Source organism: Somniosus microcephalus, unplaced genomic scaffold (assembly GCF_052327205.1).
Source record: "Somniosus microcephalus isolate GS21.2 unplaced genomic scaffold, FLI_Smic_1.0 unresolved_chr9, whole genome shotgun sequence".
Lineage (NCBI taxonomy): Eukaryota > Metazoa > Chordata > Chondrichthyes > Squaliformes > Somniosidae > Somniosus > Somniosus microcephalus.
Window position 1 is genome coordinate 20,162,912 of NW_028225187.1, and position 12,262 is coordinate 20,175,173.

General features: G+C 54.3%; 1 protein-coding gene across 1 annotated transcript; it reads right to left on the minus strand.

Moving 5' to 3' along the window:
- Nucleotides 1-895: 895 nt before the first annotated feature.
- On the minus strand, nt 896-3,739 carry LOC147084875 (uncharacterized). The gene has a single exon (XM_085979359.1). It carries the CDS (start codon nt 3,737-3,739, stop codon nt 1,301-1,303), a length of 2,439 nt encoding a protein of 812 aa, XP_085835485.1. The 3' UTR covers nt 896-1,300.
- Nucleotides 3,740-12,262: the final 8,523 nt, after the last annotated feature.

The following is a 12,262-nucleotide window of genomic DNA, read 5'->3' on the forward strand; positions in this document are numbered from 1 at the left end:
TCTATCCATCTCTCCTTCTCTGTCCATGTATCTATCCATCTCTCTCTCTGTCTATGTATCTATCCATCTCTCCCTCTCTGTCCATGTATCTATCCATCTCTCTCTCTGTCCATGTATCTATCCATCTCTCTCTGTCTATGTATCTATCCATCTCTCCCTCTGTCCATGTATCTATCCATCTCTCCCTCTGTCCATGTATCTATCCCTCTCTCTCTCTGTCCATGTATCTATCCATCTCTCTCTCTGTCCATGTATCTATCCCTCTCTCTCTCTGTCCATGTATCTATCCCTCTCTCTCTCTGTCCATGTATCTATCCATCTCTCTCTCTAAGTCTATCTCTCTCTCTCTATCTCTCTATGTATCTATCCATCTCTCTCTCTGTCTATGTATCTCTCTCTCTCTCTCTCTCTCTCTCTCTCTAAGTCTATCTCTCTCTCTCTCTATCTCTCTATGTCTCTATCCATCTCTCTGTCTGTCTATGTATCTATCCATCTCTCTCTCTGTCTATGTATCTATCCATCTCTCTCTCTGTCCATGTATCTATCCATCTCCCTCTCTGTCCATGTATCTATCCATCTCTCCCTCTGTCTATGTATCTATCCATCTCCCTCTCTGTCCATGTATCTATCCATCTCTCTCTCTGTCTATGTATCTATCCCTCTCTCTCTCTGTCCATGTATCTATCCATCTCTCTCTCTGTCTATGTATCTATCCATCTCTCTCTCTGTCCATGTATCTATCCCTCTCTCTCTGTCTATGTATCTATCCATCTCTCCCTCTCTGTCCATGTATCTATCCATCTCTCTCTCTGTCTATGTATCTATCCCTCTCTCTCTCTGTCCATGTATCTATCCATCTCTCTCTCTGTCTATGTATCTATCCATCTCTCTCTCTGTCCATGTATCTATCCATCTCTCTCTCTGTCCATGTATCTATCCATCTCTCTCTCTGTCTATGTATCTATCTAATCCGACCTACCTATCTATCTATCCCTATCCATTTCTCTCTATCTATCTAAGTCTATCTCTCTCTCTATCTGTATGTATCCATCTATCTCCCTATCCATCCCGAACTATCTATCTAACCATATCTATCTATCTAAAACCCTACGCTACCTCTGTCCTACTATTGACCCCTGTCCACACGTCCAAGCAACATTAGCCAAGCTCCTCGGTGCTAAAGTCAACGCACGGCCGGCAGTATAGCTCGGATCCACCAGGTGACCATTCCAACTCCTCGACCTGCCCCGTGAAGGGGCGCTGGTGGACGTCTGGGCGAGGAGGAGCGACGGGGCCAACTTCATTCAGGGGGTGGTACGACATTGGGAACGGGGAGGAGGTCATCCTGCCGCTCGCCCGCCACGTCTCCCCTGTTGGATCGGCGCGCGGGCGCACGTGGGGTGGGGGCGCTGGACGCGGGCGGGCGGGCGCCGGACGCGGGCGGGGGGCCGGTCTCCCTGTGCGTGCGCTGGTGCGCCTGCAGCGAGGAGGACTGGGCGAAGGTGCGGCCGCAGCGCCGACACAAGAAGGGCCTCTCCCCGGTGTGGACGCGCAGGTGCGCCAGCAGGCTGGAGGAGTCCAGGAAGCCCTTGGCACAGTGCGGGCAGGGGAAGGGCCGCCGGCCGCTGTGGACCAGCCGGTGGCGGGCCAGCGAGCCGGCCGTCAGCAGCCCCTTGCCGCACTCGGGACAGCGGTGCGGGCGCTCGCCGCTGTGGATCCGCTGGTGGTACTTGAAGGAGGAGCGGTGGGCGAAGGTCTTGGGGCACCGGCGGCAGCGGAAGGGGCGGCTGCCTGTGTGGATGCGCTGGTGGACCCGCAGGGTGGCGCGCTGGGCGAAGCGCATCTCGCAGCGCTCGCAGGCGAACGGCCGGGCCCCGCTGTGCCGCCGCTGGTGCAGCCCCAGGGCGGAGGAGCGGCTGAACGCCCGCGGGCACTGCGGGCAGCGGAAGGGCCTCTCGCCGCTGTGGGTGCGCCGGTGGTAGGTGAGGGAGCAGGAGGTGGCGAAGCTCTTGGGGCACTGGTCGCAGCGGTAAGGCCGCTCCCCGGTGTGCACACGCACGTGCTCGGTCAGCGTGGAGCAGCGGCCGAAAGACTTGGGGCAGAAGGGGCAGTTGAAGGGCCGCTGCCCGCCGTGGGTGCGGCGGTGGACGGCCAGGGAGGACGCCTGGCGGTAGCAGCGCTCGCAGTCCGGGCACTGGTAGGGCTTGGCCTCGGCGTGCAGCCGCTGGTGGAGCAGCAGGGCGGTGGAGGCCAGGAAGGACTTGTCGCACAGGCCGCACTTGAAGGGCTTGTTGGCCAGGTGGGTCCGCCGGTGCCGGCTCAGGGCCGAGGGGGCCGAGAACCGCTTGGGGCACTGGGGGCACTGGTGGCTCTTGCCCTCGGGGTGCACCCGCTGGTGGCCCAGCAGCGACGCCAGGGTGCGGAAGCTGACCTCGCAGTGGGGGCACCGGTGGCCCCGGCACCGGTGGCCATCCAGCGCCGCCTGCCGGCCGAAGTTGCGCTCGCAGCGGGGGCACGTCAGCCTGGAGGCCCTGCGGTGGGCGAGCAGGTGCTTCTTCAGCGAGAAGGAGTGCACCAAGGTCCGGGGGCACTGGGGACACTGGAGGGGCTTCTTTTTCTTCTTCCTCGGGGGTTGAGGGGCAGAGGTGGCCTCCTCGCCAACGAGCGGCTCTGGACCCTGGGGCCGTTGTTGGGTGGTGCTTTTGCGCAGCCTCCCGCGGTAGGCGCGAGCGATGGAGGTCCCTCCTGTAGAATCGTGGGCTGCATTGACGTTCTCAGGACCCTGGGGGCAACGTTGCTTGGTCTTCCTGCTTCTGGGGGAGGCGAGAGCGATGGAGGTCCCTCCTGTAGAACCATGGGCTGCATTGACGTTCTCAAGACCCTGGGGGCAAGGTCGCTTGGTCCTCCTGCTCCTGGGGGAGGCGCGAGCGATGGAGGTCCCTCCTGTAGAACCATGGGCTGCATTGACCTTCTCAAGACCCTGGGGGCAAGGTCGCTTGGTCCTCCTGCTCCTGGGGGAGGCGAGAGCGATGGAGGTCCCTCCTGTAGAACCAAGGGCTGCATTGACGTTCTCTGGACCCTGGGGGCAACGTTGCTTGGTCTTCCTGCTTCTGGGGGAGGCGAGAGCGATGGAGGTCCCTCCTTGAGAACCATGGTCTGCATTGGCCTTCTCAAGACCCTGGGGGCAAGGTCGCTTGGTCCTCCTGCTCCTGGGGGAGGCGAGAGCGATGGAGGTCCCTCCTTGAGAACCATGGTCTGCATTGACCTTCTCAAGACCCTGGGGGCAAGGTCGCTTGGTCCTCCTGCTCCTGGGGGAGGCGAGAGCGATGGAGGTCCCTCCTGTAGAACCAAGGGCTGCATTGACGTTCTCTGGACCCTGCGGGCAACGTTGCTTGGTCTTCCTGCTTCTGGGGGAGGCGAGAGCGATGGAGGTCCCTCCTTGAGAACCATGGTCTGCATTGGCCTTCTCAAGACCCTGGGGGCAAGGTCGCTTGGTCCTCCTGCTCCTGGGGGAGGCTAGAACGATGGAGGTCCCTCCTGTAGAATCACGGGCAGCCTTGACGTCCTCTGGACCCTGGGGGCAAGGTCGCCTGGTACTCCTGCGACCGCCGCGCCTGTTCATGGAGCTCGGCGACTTTGAATGGGCCCTGGTGACCGTCTTTGGACGCAGGTCCCTGGCGATCTTGCGGCCACTGCGCAGGCTCAAGCAAGACCCGCCAGAGGCCAATGGCTCAGTCATGGGCAGATGGCCCTCCATTCAGTCAAGTAATCCTCCTCCTGTGAAAACAAAGAGAATTTATAATTGGAGGGGAACCAAGGGGAAGGACCTTAATAAATCTTTCTGGCAGCGGGGAGTGTGGGTCTGGATTATGGGGCTCGAGTCCTAGAGTATATACATCTACCTCCGACAGTGCAGTGCTCCCTCAGTACTGGCACCGGGGAGTGTGGGCCTGTATTATGGAGCTCGAGTCCTAGAGTATATACATCTACCTCCGACAGTGCAGCGCTCCCTCAGTACTGGCACCGGGGAGTGTGGGCCTGGATTATGGGGCTCGAGTCCTAGAGTATATACATCTACCTCCGACAGTGCAGCGCTCCCTCAGTGCTGGCACCGGGGAGTGTGGGCCTGGATTATGGGGCTCGAGTCCTAGAGTATATACATCTACCTCCGACAGTGCAGCGCTCCCTCAGTACTGGCACCGGGGATTGTGGGCCTGGATTATGGGGCTCGAGTCCTAGAGTATATACATCTACCTCCAACAGTGCAGCGCTCCCTCTACTGTTGAGGGGGATGACTCACTAGGGGAAGGCAGCAGCAGCCAGCTTCCTGGCACCAGGGACGCTTCTGCTGCTCAGAAAGGGAGGAAAAAGAGTGGGAGAGCAATAGTGGTAGGGGATTCTATCGTAAGGGGAACAGATAGGCGTTTCTGTGGCCGCAAACGTGACTCCAGGATGGTTTGTTGCCTCCCTGGGGCCAGGGTCATGGATGTCACTGAGCGGCTACAGGGCATTCTTAAGGGGGAGGGTGAGCAGGCAGAGGTCGTGGTCCACATTGGGACCAACGACATAGGTAGGAAGGGGGATGAGGTCCTGCATCAAGAATTTAGGGAGCTAGGTAACAGATTAAAGAGCAGGACCTCAAAGGTTGTAATCTCTGGATTACTCCCAGTGCCACGTGCTAGTGAGTATAGGAATGGGAGGATAGAGCAGATGAATGCGTGGCTAAAGAGTTGGTGTAGGGGGGAGGGTTTTACTTTCCTGGATCACTGGGCCTGCTTCTGGGAAAGGTGGGACTTGTACAAGTCGGACGGGTTGCACCTGAACCAGAGCGGGACAAATATCCTTGCGGGGAGGTTTGCTAGCACTGTTGGGGGGGGTTTAAACTAACTTGGCAGGGGGATGGGATACAGAGGGGAGCTGAAATAGGGGGTGATGTGCTGCCAATTATAGAGAAAAAAACAAGTCAGCTTGGTAGACAGGGCAAATATATAAGGGCAAGGCTGGATGGCATCTATTTTAATGCAAGGAGTCTTGCAAATAAGGTGGATGAACTGAAGGTGTTGATAAACACATGGGAGTATGATATTGTTGCTATCACGGAGACATGGTTGAGGGAGGGGCAAGACTGGCAGCTCAATATTCCGGGGTACAGAATCTTCAGGCGAGACAGAGCGGGAGGTATAAGAGGAGGGGGTGTCGCAATATTAATTAAGGAGTCAATTACAGCAGTAAGGAGGGATGATATATTAGCAGGTTCCTCTAATGAGGCCATATGGGTGGAGCTTAAAAACAAGAAGGGGGCAAGCACTTTGCTGGGAGTGTACTATAGGCCTCCAAACAGTCAGGGGGAGATAGAGGAACAGATATGTAGGCAAATCTCAGAGAAATGTGCAAATAATAGGGTAATAATAATGGGGGATTTCAACTTCCCCAATATTAACTGGGATAGTCAGAGTGTGAAAGGCTCAGAGGGTGCAGAATTCTTAAAGTGCATCCAGGAGAGCTTTTTGAGCCAGCATGTAGAAAGTCCTACAAGAGAGGGGGCGGTACTGGACCTAATTCTAGGGAATGTGGCCGGCCAAGTGGAAAAAGTGCTAGTAGGTGAGCACTTTGGTGACAGTGACCATAATATGGTAAGATTTAAGGTGGTCATGGAAAAGGACAGGGATGGGCCGGAAATAAAGGTTCTAAATTGGGGGAAGGCCGATTTTAATAGGATAAGGCAGGATCTGGCCAAAATGGACTGGGATCAGCTACTTGTAGGAAAATCCGCATCGGAGCAATGGGAGGCTTTCAGAAGGGAGATTGAGATCATACAATGGCAACATGTTCCCGTAAAGGTCAAGGGTGGTTCCAAAAACCACAGGGAACCTTGGATGTCAGGGGATATACGAGAATGGATTAGGAAAAAAAGGAGGGCTTTTGGCAGATACAAAAGGCTAAAGACGGAGGAAGCCCTAGAGGAGTACAAAAAGTGCAGGGGGACACTTAAAAAAAGAAATTAGGAGATCAAGGAGGGGCCATGAAATAACACTGGCGAGCAAAATAAAGGAAAATCCGAAGATGTTTTATAAGTATATTAAGGGTAAGAGGATAACTAGGGAAAAAATAGGGCCCATTAGGGACAAAAGTGGCAATCTGTGTGTGGAGCCGGAAGATGTAGGAGGGGTTCTAAATGAATTTTTTGCATCTGTTTTCACTATGGAGAAGGACGCTGTAGACATAGAAATAGGGCGGTGGGACTGTGATATGCTCGAACATATTAACATCGAGAGGGAGGAGGTATTGGCGGTTTTAGCTGGCCTAAAAATGGATAAATCCCCAGGCCCGGACGAAATGTATCCCAGGCTGCTGTGTGAGGCAAAGGAGGAGATTGCGGGGGCTCTAACACACATATTCAGAACCTCTCTGGCCACAGGGGATGTGCCAGAGGACTGGAGAACCGCTAATGTAGTACCATTATTCAAGAAGGGAAGTAGGGAAAAACCGGGGAACTACAGGCCAGTGAGCCTAACATCAGTGGTAGGAAAATTATTGGAAAAAATTCTGAGGGACAAAATTTGTCTCCACTTGGAGAGGCAATGATTAATCAGGGATAGTCAACATGGCTTTGTCAAGGGAAGATCATGTCTGACTAATTTGATTGAATTTTTTGAGGGGGTGACTAGGTGTGTGGATGAGGGTAACGCAGTGGATGTGGTATATATGGATTTCAGTAAGGCCTTCGATAAAGTCCCGCACAGGAGACTGGTCAAGAAGGTAAGAGCCCATGGAATCCAGGGTGCCTTGGCACATTGGATACAAAACTGGCTTAGTGGCAGAAGGCAGAGGGTGATGGTCGAAGGTTGTTTTTGTGACTGGAAGCCTGTGGCCGGTGGGGTACCGCAGGGATCGGTGCTGGGTCCCTTGCTGTTTGTGGTCTACATTAATGACTTGGATATGAATGTAAAAGGTATGATCAGTAAGTTCGCGGATGATACAAAAATTGGTAGGGTGGTAAATAGCGAGGAGGGTAGCCTCAGTCTGCAGGACGATATAGATGGGTTGGTCAGATGGGCGGAACAGTGGCAAATGGAATTTAACCCGGAAAAGTGCGAGGTGATGCACTTTGGGGGGACTAACAAGGCAAGGGAATACACAATGAATGGTAAGACCCGAGGCAAGACGGAGGGTCAGAGGGATCTGGGTGTGCATGTACACAGATCCCTGAAGGCGGCGGAACAGGTGGATAAGGTGGTAAAAAAGGCATATGGGATACTTGCCTTCATTAGCCGAGGCATAGAATATAAGAGCAAGGAGGTTATGATGGAGCTGTATAAAACATTGGTTAGGCCACAGCTGGAATACTGTGTGCAGTTCTGGTTGCCACACTACAGGAAGGATGTGATCGCGTTGGAGAGGGTGCAGAGGAGATTCACCAGGATGTTACCAGGGCTGGAGCGCTTCAGCTATGAAGAGAGACTGGGCAGATTGGGTTTGTTTTCCTTGGAGCAGAGGAGGCTGAGGGGGGACATGATTGAGGTGTACAAAATTATGAGGGGCATAGATAGGATGGATACTGAGGAGCTTTTTCCCTTAGTAGAGGGGTCAATAACTAGGGGGCATAGATTCAAGGTAAAGGGCGGGAGGTTTAGAGGGGATTTGAGAAAGAACTTTTTCACCCAGAGGGTGGTTGGAGTCTGGAACTCACTGCCTGAAAGGGTTGTGGAGGCAGAAACCCTCACAACATTTAAGAAGCATTTGGATGAGCACTTGAAATGCCATAGCATACAAGGCTACGGACCAAATGCTGGAATATGGGATTAGATTAGACAGGGCTTGATGGCCGGCGCGGACACAATGGGCCGCAGGGCCTCTATCCGTGCTGTATAACTCTATGACTCTACTGGCACTGGGGAGTGTGGGCCTGGATTATGGGGCTCGAGTCCTAGAGTATATACTTCTACCTCCGACAGTGCAGCGCTCCCTCAGTACTGGCACCGGGGAGTGTGGGCCTGGATTATGGGGCTCGAGCCCTAGAGTATATACATCTACCTCCGACAGTGCAGCGCTCCCTCAGTACTGGCACCGGGGAGTGTGGGCCTGGATTATGGAGCTCGAGTCCTGGAGTATATACATCTACCTCCGACAGTGCAGCGCTCCCTCAGTACTGGCACCGGGGAGTGTGGGTCTGTATTATGGGGCTCAAGTCCTAGAGTATATACATCTACTTCCGACAGTGCAGCGCTCCCTCAGTACTGGCACCGGGGAGTGTGGGCCTGGATTAGGGGGCTCCAGTCCTAGAGTATATACATCTACCTCCGACAGTGCAGCACTCCCCCAGTACTGGCACCGGGGAGTGTGGGCCTGGATTATGGGGCTCGAGTCCTAGAGTATATACATCTACCTCCGACAGTGCTGCACTCCCTCAGTAGTGGCACCAGGGAGTGTGTGCCTGGATTATGGGGCTCGAGTCCTAGAGTATATACATCTACCTCCGACAGTGCAGCGCTCCCTCAGTACTGGCACCGGGGAGTGTGGGCCTGGATTATGGGGGTCGAATCCTCGAGTATATACATCTACCTCCGACAGTGCAGCACTCCCTCAGTACTGGCACCGGGGAGTGTGTGCCTGGATTATGGGGGTCGAATCCTCGAGTATATACATCTACCTCCGACAGTGCAGCGCTCCCTCAGTACTGGCACCGGGGAGTGTAGGCCTGGATTATGGGGCTCGAGTCCTAGAGTATAGACATCTACCTCCGACAGTGCAGCACTCCCTCAGTACTGGCACCGGGGAGTGTGGGCCTGGATTATGGGGCTCAAGTCCTAGAGTATATACATCTACCTCCGACAGTGCAGCGCTCCCTCAGTACTGGCACCGGAGAGTGTGGGCCTGGATTATGGAGCTCGAGTCCTAGAGTATATACATCTACCTCCAACAGTGCAGCGCTCCCTCAGTACTGGCACCGGGGAGTGTGGGTCTGGATTATGGGGCTCAAGTCCTAGGGTATATACATCTACCTCCGACAGTGCAGCGCTCCCTCAGTACTGGCACCGGGGAGTGTGGGCCTGGATTATGGGGCTCGAGTGCTAGAGTATATACATCTACCTCCGACAGTGCAGCGCTCCCTCAGTACTGGCACCGGGGAGTGTGGGCCTGGATTATGGGGCTCGAGTCCTAGAGTATATACATCTACCTCCGACAGTGCAGCACTCCCTCAGTACTGGCACCGGGGAGTGTGGGCCTGGATTATGGGGCTGGAGTCCTTGAGTATATACATCTACCTCCGACAGTGCTGCACTCCCTCAGTAGTGGCACCGGGGAGTGTGTGCCTGAATTATGGGGCTCGAGTCCTAGAGTATATACATCTACCTCCGACAGTGCAGCACTCCCTCAATACTGGCACCGGGGAGTGTGTGCCTGGATTATGGGGCTCGAGTCCTAGAATATATACATCTACCTCCGACAGTGCAGCACTCCTTCAGTACTGGCACCGGGGAGTGTGTGCCTGGATTATGGGGGTCGAATCCTCGAGTATATACATCTACCTCCAACAGTGCAGCGCTCCCTCAGTACTGGCACCAGGGAGTGTAGGCCTGGATTATGGGGCTCGAGTCCTAGAGTATATACATCTACCTCCGACAGTGCAGCGCTCCCTCAGTACTGGCACCGGGGAGTGTGGGCCTGGATTATGGGGCTCGAGTCCTAGAGTGTATACATCTACCTCCGACAGTGCAGCGCTCCCTCAGTACTGGCAGCGGGGAGTGTGGGTCTGGATTATGGAGCTCCAGTCCTAGAGTATATACATCTACCTCCGACAGTGCAGTGCTCCCTCAGTACTGGCACCGGGGAGTGTGGGCCTGGATTATGGGCTCGAGTCCTAGAGTATATACATCTACCTCCGACAGTGCAGCACTCCCTCAGTACTGGCACCGGGGAGTGTGGGCCTGGATTATGGGGCTCGAGTCCTAGAGTATATACATCTACCTCTGACAGTGCAGCACTCCCTCAGTACTGGCACCGGGGAGTGTGGGCCTGGATTTTGGGGCTCGAGTCCTAGAGTATATACATCTACCTCCGACAGTGGAGCACTCCCTCAGTCCTAGCACCGGGGAGTGTGGGTCTGGATTATGGGGCTCAAGTCCTAGAGTATATACATCGACTTCCGACAGTGCAGCGCTCCCTCAGTACTGGCACCGGGGAGTGTGGGCCTGGATTATGGGGCTCGAGTCCTAGAGTATATACATCTACCTCCGACAGTGCAGCGCTCCCTCAGTACTGGCACCGGGGAGAGTGGGCCTGGATTATGGGGCTCGAGTCCTAGAGTATATACATCTACCTCCGACAGTGCAGCACTCCCTCAGTACTGGCACCGGGGAGTGTGGGCCTGGATTATGTTGCTCGAGTCCTAGAGTATATACATCTATCTCCAACAGTGCAGCGCTCCCTCAGTACTGGCACCGGGGAGTGTGGGCCTGGATTATGGGGCTCGAGTCCTAGAGTATATACATCTACCTCTGACAGTGCAGCACTCCCTCAGTACTGGCACCGGGGAGTGTGGGCCTGGATTATGTTGCTCGAGTCCTAGAGTATATACATCTATCTCCAACAGTGCAGCGCTCCCTCAGTACTGGCACCGGGGAGTGTGGGCCTGGATTATGGGGCTCGAGTCCTAGAGTATATACATCTACCTCTGACAGTGCAGCGCTCCCTCAGTACTGGCACCGGGGAGTGTGGGCCTGGATTATGTTGCTCGAGTCCTAGAGTATATACATCTACCTCCGACAGTGCAGCGCTCCCTCAGTACTGGCACCGGGGAGTGTGGGCCTGGATTATGGGGCTCAAGTCCTAGAGTATATACATCTACCTCCGACAGTGCAGCGCTCCCTCAGTACTGGCACCGGGGAGTGTGGGCCTGGATTATGGAGCTCGAGCCCTAGAGTATATACATCTACCTCCGACAGTGCAGCACTCCCTCAGTACTGGCACCGGGGAGTGTGGGCCTGGATTATGGAGCTCAAGTCCTAGAGTATATACATCTACCTCCAACAGTGCAGCGCTCCCTCTACTGTTGAGGGGGATGACTCACTAGGGGAAGGCAGCAGCAGCCAGCTTCCTGGCACCAGGGACGCTTCTGCTGCTCAGAAAGGGAGGAAAAAGAGTGGGAGAGCAATAGTGGTAGGGGATTCTATCGTAAGGGGAACAGATAGGCGTTTCTGTGGCCGCAAACGTGACTCCAGGATGGTTTGTTGCCTCCCTGGGGCCAGGGTCATGGATGTCACTGAGCGGCTACAGGGCATTCTTAAGGGGGAGGGTGAGCAGGCAGAGGTCGTGGTCCACATTGGGACCAACGACATAGGTAGGAAGGGGGATGAGGTCCTGCATCAAGAATTTAGGGAGCTAGGTAACAGATTAAAGAGCAGGACCTCAAAGGTTGTAATCTCTGGATTACTCCCAGTGCCACGTGCTAGTGAGTATAGGAATGGGAGGATAGAGCAGATGAATGCGTGGCTAAAGAGTTGGTGTAGGGGGGAGGGTTTTACTTTCCTGGATCACTGGGCCTGCTTCTGGGAAAGGTGGGACTTGTACAAGTCGGACGGGTTGCACCTGAACCAGAGCGGGACAAATATCCTTGCGGGGAGGTTTGCTAGCACTGTTGGGGGGGGTTTAAACTAACTTGGCAGGGGGATGGGATACAGAGGGGAGCTGAAATAGGGGGTGATGTGCTGCCAATTATAGAGAAAAAAACAAGTCAGCTTGGTAGACAGGGCAAATATATAAGGGCAAGGCTGGATGGCATCTATTTTAATGCAAGGAGTCTTGCAAATAAGGTGGATGAACTGAAGGTGTTGATAAACACATGGGAGTATGATATTGTTGCTATCACGGAGACATGGTTGAGGGAGGGGCAAGACTGGCAGCTCAATATTCCGGGGTACAGAACCTTCAGGCGAGACAGAGGGGGAGGTATAAGAGGAGGGGGTGTCGCAATATTAATTAAGGAGTCAATTACTGCAGTAAGGAGGGATGATATATTAGCAGGTTCCTCTAATGAGGCCATATGGGTGGAGCTTAAAAACAAGAAGGGGGCAAGCACTTTGCTGGGAGTGTACTATAGGCCTCCAAACAGTCAGGGGGAGATAGAGGAACAGATATGTAGGCAAATCTCAGAGAAATGTGCAAATAATAGGGTAATAATAATGGGGGATTTCAACTTCCCCAATATTAACTGGGATAGTCAGAGTGTGAAAGGCTCAGAGGGTGTAGAATTCTTAAAGTG